This window comes from Cervus canadensis, chromosome 2 (genome assembly GCF_019320065.1).
Source record: "Cervus canadensis isolate Bull #8, Minnesota chromosome 2, ASM1932006v1, whole genome shotgun sequence".
Classification (NCBI taxonomy): domain Eukaryota; kingdom Metazoa; phylum Chordata; class Mammalia; order Artiodactyla; family Cervidae; genus Cervus; species Cervus canadensis.
This window is the reverse complement of record NC_057387.1, coordinates 15953555-15960166: the sequence shown is the minus strand read 5'-3', so window position 1 is coordinate 15960166 and position 6612 is coordinate 15953555. Positions and strand designations below refer to the sequence as shown.

At 47.8% G+C, this 6612-nt stretch overlaps 1 protein-coding gene across 1 annotated transcript; it reads left to right on the top strand.

Moving 5' to 3' along the window:
* The first annotated feature begins 935 nt into the window (after positions 1–935).
* Positions 936–3034, top strand: LOC122427136 (PR domain zinc finger protein 14-like). The gene has a single exon (XM_043446443.1). It carries the CDS (start codon positions 945–947, stop codon positions 2658–2660), a length of 1716 nt encoding a protein of 571 aa, XP_043302378.1. The 5' UTR covers positions 936–944; the 3' UTR covers positions 2661–3034.
* The last annotated feature ends 3578 nt before the right edge of the window (positions 3035–6612 follow it).

Here is a 6612-nt window from a genome sequence, read left to right as displayed (position 1 = left end):
CAACTACTGCTCCCAGGAGTCCAGGACACATCCTTACCTTCCTGGCATCAGGCTGGAAGGGCAAGGGAGAGACCCACGGGCCTACTCTAACCCACCCAGAGAGAAGCCTTATCCTTACCATTAGACCAGCAATTCGTGTTCAGGGGCTGTCTCCTGCCCAAAGCAGGACTTGGGTCTCCCCTTCTTAAATTGGGAGCTTCCTGAGGATCATTCTATGATTAGGGCATAACCCCTACTTCTCCTGGCTTCCTCAGGCAGGTGAGAACAAGCTAAAGGAACAGAGCGGCCGTAGGCCAGATCTCCAGCAGCAAACCAGGGTAAACATAGCAAGTGAGCTTCCAGATGGTGAGGCCAGACCAGGGTCACCTTGCTCTGAACTTTGCTGAGACAAAGAGAATCAAGGTGTATTGATTTTTTTTTTCCCTCAGATATTAATCCCATTATTAAAGTGCTATTTTAACTTTTCAAAACATAGGTGCTCTAGATCCCCAGTCCGGTTTGGATGCATAAGACAAGTGCTCAAGGCTGGTGCACTGGGAAGACCCAGAGGGATGGGATGGGGAGGGAAGTGGGAGGGGAGTTCAGGATGGTGAACACATGTAAATCCATTGCTAATTCATGTCAAATTATGGCAAAAACCACTACAATATTGTAAAGTAATTCCTAAGTCACTTCAGTCGTGTCCGACTCTGTGCGACCCCATCCCTGGGATTCTCCAGGCAAGAATACTGGAGTGGGTTGCCATTTCCTTCTCCAACGCATAAGTAATTAGCCTCCAACTAATAAAAATAAATGAAAAATAAAAAAAATAAAAATAAAAAATAAAGGCGGAGGAGGGAACTTGAAGCACATTTTGCAGGAGCCGGGTTTGGGGCGGGCGTCGAGCGTGGGTGTTGGAAACGAGCGCTGCCCGGTCAAGACCCGCCGAGCGCCGTGGCCCGGGGATGGCCCTGCGGCCGCCGGGGGAGACCGGACCCCAGGACAAGGGATACTACCCGCCCGACTGGCTCCAGGGCAGCCCCCAACACCTGGCTGCCTACTACACGCCTTTCCCGGCTTACGGCCTCTACGGGAACACCCTGACCGCCGCGGAGGAGGGCTTCCAGCCTTTCCGGCCGCTGGAGGCCCTGGCCGCGTCCCCGGCTCTGCCCCCCTTCGGCTTCCGGACCGCGCCTCCCTTGCTGAGCCCGGGCCTGGCCCTGCCGAGGGAACCTCTGTGCGACCTGCCCTGGTACAGCAAGCTGCCGACCTGGTACCCAGTTCCCCACCTCCCCAGGGAGGGGCCGCACTTCCAGAACGGCAGTCGCGAGTTCACCGGCGCCGCCAGCGAGGGCTTGGTACACACCGCCGGCCGGAGCGACGGTGGCCAGTGTTGGGGACCTGAGACTTTCGTTCCGCCGCCCCCCGTGGATACTTCGTTGTTACCTGAGAGGCCGAAGCCCTCGCAGCTGTTATCGGGGTCCCCCAGCGAGCCCTCTGAGGATGGCCCCAAACTCGTGAACCAAGAGGAGAAGGCTTCTCGCCGCTACCACTTCACCCAGGAAGATCTGCACTTGGTTCTGTACGGGGTCATCCCCAGCCCGCAGCACTCAGCCCACCTGCGCCACGCGATCTCGGGCCTCCTGATCCCCACCGACAGCTCCGGGGCTGATTCTCTTCCTCAGACTCTGGATAAGGACTCCCTTCAGCTACCAGAAGGTCTCTGCCTCCGGCAGACGAAGTTTGGTGAAGTCGCACATTTTGGGGTGTTCTGCAGTAGTCTTGTGGCCAAAGGAGTCAGGTTTGGGCCCTTCCAGGGTAAAGTGGTCAACACCAGCGAAGTCAAGACACACAGAGACAATTCCCTGATGTGGGAGATCTTCGAAGATGGTCAGTTAAGCCACTTTATTGATGGGAAAGGAGGTGCAGGGAACTGGATGTCCTATGTCAACTGTGCCCGTTTCCCATCGGAGCAGAACCTGGTAGCAGTACAATGTCAAGGGCAGATCTTCTACGAGAGCTGCAAGGAGATCTACCAGAACCAGGAGCTCCTCGTGTGGTATGGAGATTGCTATGAGAAGTTTCTGGACATTCCTGTGAGCCTGCAGGTCCCCAAGCAGGGGAAGCAGGTGTCTGGGTCCTCCGAAGAGTCTGCAGAAGGGTACAGGTGTGAAAGATGTGGCAAAGTATTTACCTACAAATACTACAGAGACAAGCATCTAAAGTACACGCCCTGTGTGGACAAGGGTGACAGGAAATTTCCTTGTTCTTTATGCAAACGATCCTTTGAGAAGAGAGACCGGCTCCGGATCCACATCCTTCACGTTCATGAGAAGCATCGGCCTCACAAGTGTTCTACATGCGGGAAGTGTTTCTCTCAATCTTCCAGTCTAAACAAACATATGAGAGTCCACTCTGGAGACAGACCCTACCACTGTGTGTATTGCACTAAGAAATTCACTGCCTCTAGTATACTCCGCACGCATATCAGGCAGCACTCCGGGGAGAAACCCTTCAAATGCAAGTATTGTGGTAAATCTTTTGCATCGCACGCTGCTCACGACAGCCATGTCCGGCGCTCGCACAAGGAGGATGACGGCTCTCCCTGTAACACCTGTGGAAAAACCTTCTCAGATCAAGAAGCCTTCCAGTCCCACATGAAGTCTCATGAAGACTGCTAACCCTCAGAATGTCTGAGGACAAGGCCTCTAGATGTGTCTTGATGTTTCTCGTGTTCATGGGTATATCTCACAAACCAGTGGTAGTTATATTGAGATGAGAAACAGAATAATGGAACTGACCAAGCAGTAGAATTTACCAGATTTATTAAGTCTGTAGTTTTAACAGCTTTGGCAGGAATGATTTTTCACGGTTTCTAACAAGAATGGAGTTTGGGTGAATTCACCTAGAAGGAGTGAAAGGCTGATGTTTAACAGTGCTTAAAGGTCTGGAAACACAGCATCAGCCCTGAAAGGGACTATTTCATTTCAGGGACTAGGAAGCAGAGTCTTTGGTTTCTTGATTGAAAAAAAAAAAAAAGGATTTTTCTCTACTATTTGTCTCAGCTCCTGATTGTAATATGTCTGTGGCCATCCCCTGTTATGTTTCTTAACAGAATAAATTCTTTAAAAATCCATTCAAAAAAAAATAAAATAAATTTAAAAAAAATAAAAAAACATAGGTGCTTGCATTAGCTGGATGAATATATAAAAAAGGAGGAAACACTAGAAAATCAACATACCCTGGGAGTGGATCACGACATAAGCTCCTCCCTGACCACTGCTGTGGTTCTCCCACCCATCTCCCATGAAAGCAAGCAATGAGCTCACTTCTCCCCAGGGCCCAGGGCCTTTATTACCCACATGGCTGGTGCTTCACCCCTACCTACCTTCCATCACCCCCTCCTGTATCCTTCTAGGTTCCCCAGACAACATCATGGACTGGCCACACAGGCCGCGGCAGACACAGATACTGGGAATCTTAGAGGGCCCTCAGCAAGAAAAATGAAAGTGTTGGTCACTCAGTCGTGTCCTGCTCTTTGCGACCCCATGGGCTATACATAGCCTGCCAGTCTCCTCTGTCTATGGAATTTTCCAGGCAAGATTACTGGAGTGGGTTGCTGTTTCCTTCTCCAGGGCATCTCCCTGACCCAGGGATCGATACCCTATCTCCTGCATTGGCAAGCAGGTTCTTAACCACTAGCACCACCTGGGAAGCCCTTTATTTTCCAGTGCTACCTCCTTTTTTATATATTCACCCAACTCATGCAAGCACCTAGATTTTTAAAAGTTAAATGGTTCAGACAAACTTTTAATAATTAAAAAATAGAGCATTCCCTGCCCTCCTGCAGGTCCTCTCTTCCAATACAAATCATTTTATCTGTTTCTCTGTCACTTATCCTGTCCTCACTGTTTACCGCCATGCTATGCTTGTGGCTTATGCCTCTCTTACTCCAGGCACTGACTTTAGACATTATCTGCTGAAGGCCTACAATAAATAATAAAGATTAACTTGCCTTTTTTATTATTTTTAAAAAAAATTTTTTGTCAGGGACCTAAGCTGGCACCCCCTGCAGTGGAAGCCCAGAGTCATAACCACTGAATTGGCAGCAAAGTCCCTAACTTGCCTTTTTTCTACTTCCTAACTCTTCTCCCTATCTTCCTCCCCAATGTCGATAGTTAAATTATCATTCCAGCTCTTCTCTTGACTACTTGCGCAACTTCTAATAAGAAATGGAGGCCCCCCTTTGTTCCCTTTCAGCCTTTGCCTCTTACCTGTCCCTCTTTAAGATGAACTTGTCAGCACTTCAGCCTCCCCACCAGTCACCTCCCCCTTCTTCCTCCTCCCACCTTCTGTCTTATACTGTTGTGCAAAACATTCACGTTCTGCTCTGGGACCGTAATTAAATCTTCAGGCTCTGTTTATAGGTTTAGTATAAATAATTGAAACCAAAACACAGGGCTTACATTGTTATGGCAACATAATTATCATTTACTCCACAGCCGGAAGTTGCTGAGATGACTGTTTTATCTAATAGTCCAGGGTCACTCTCCTGGTTTCTTACAGGACAGACCTAGCATCAAAGTTAAATAAAGTCTTCTTTTCTTTCATCCTGTCCATTGCCCAAAATCATGCCACATTCTAGGTTGCTTTGTTTCTGGACCATGACTTTCTTATTATTTTCTGTTTTATCTCAGGTCACTAATTGCTTTGGATTTGTTGTTGTTGTTGTTGTCTTCCTCTTGTTAAGAGAAAAGGAAACTATGGGACTTCCAGGGTAGCAAAGTGAAGTGAACGTCGCTCTGTCCCATTGTGTCCGACTCTTTGTGACCCCATGGACTGTAGCCCGCCAGGTTCCACTGTCCATGGAATTCTCCAGGCCAGAATACTGGAGTGAGTAGCCATTCCCCTCTCCAGGGGATCTTCCCTACCCAGGGATCAAACTGGGGTCTCCTTCATCGCAGGCTGATTTGTAGTCGTTTATTTAACTTTATTTAACTTTGATGCTAGGTCTGTCCTGTAAGAAACCAGGAAAGTGACCCTAGACCATTAGATAAAACAGAGTCATCTTAGCAACTTCCAGCTGTGGAAAAAACAATAATTATGTTGCCATAACAATGTAAGCCAGCTGAACTTGTAGCCGCCCAGTGCTTAAGAATCCACTTGCCAATGCAGGGGACATGGGTTCGATCCCTAGTCTGGGAAGATTCCATATGCCACAGGACAACAAAGTCAGTGTGCAGCTACTGCTGAAGCCCACGTGCCTAGAGACGATGCTCTGCAACACGGGAAGCCACAGCAATGAGAAGCCTACACACCACAACAAAGAGTTGTCCCCACTCTCTGCAACTAGAGAAAGCCCATGTAGCAATGAAGATCCAGCGCAGCCAGAAAGAAATAAATACAATTTAAAAAAGGAAAGAAGAAGAAGAAGTTCCAGGGAGCTTGTTCATTTTCTTTAGGGAAGTGCTGGGTCCGACAGCTATTGCTCTGCAAGCAGGTAAAGGAAGAGAGGAGAGGGGTGTGGCTGCTCTGGATGCCCACAGACTTTCAGCCAACTCTAGCAATGCCAGCCCCCTACTCATTCCCATCCTCCATGGCCAACTCATCCTGAAGTCTCCCTGGGACTCCAAAATGCACGTGAGTTTCCAGTTTCACTCCATTCCCTTCCTGGCATCATATTCTGTCTGAGGCTTCCTTCACTCAACCAACATACCTCCTTCAATTTTCCATCTGTTGTAAATCTTTGAATCTCTGACTCACTGTCTGATGCATCTCACATCACCTTTCTCACTATGAGCCTCCATCCCCTTTCTAATGGAATCTCCGGAGAGAGACACAAACACAAATCCTCAACCCATTATTTGGAGCCAAATATCCATTATGATTCATTTGCTATGTTCTCTTCCAGATTTTTTTCTAACCATAAGTTTCCAGTTCATGTTCCACAGCATATTAATTTCACAGAAGATTAAGTTTTCTACAAAGGAAAGAAAAAATGTAGGCAGATTACTTTGGAAAATAATTCCCTCTTAGAAATTTATAGTTACACATTAACATAATGTATGGGTCATTGTTCAGAATTGCAAGCAATAGGAACTGCCTCAAACTGATTTGAACAGGAAAAGATTTTAGCCAAATGGTATTAGACATTTGACAGATTCACCAAGAAGACTAGGGAATGAGGGCTTATGGGCTAGCGAAAATGGGCAAGAATAAACAAAAGTTACCCAAACAGAAACATAGACATAATTGTGCCACTGTAGCAGTCTGGCAAGGAGCCTGCGTGGTCGCACTGAGCACTGGCCTCCCCAGCCATCGTGGACACTGGCAGAGCTGCTGCCCAAAGCCAAGAAGGATTCTCCATAACCCCTGATGCTTGGGGAAACTGGCCCACCTCCAAACTTCCAGGCAGGTGCATCTCTGACTGGTGCAGTTGTCAAGGAAGAGAGAAATTAAGTCTCTAACTGGAATTTTCAGCTTCTACAAAGGGAGATGGATTCCACTTCATCAGATGAGATCTTCCCCACAAACAAGATGGAAATCCAGGAGCTGGACGGCCAAAATGAAAAATTATCCACTTCCTATACCCAACAAGGTTCTGAGAAGACTCGCAAAAAATAAATCATGTCT

What these genes read in the sequence shown, in the direction of transcription:
- LOC122427136 (XM_043446443.1), top strand. Translation starts at nt 945, where the DNA reads ATGGCCCTGCGGCCGCCGGGGGAGACCGGACCCCAGGACAAGGGATAC.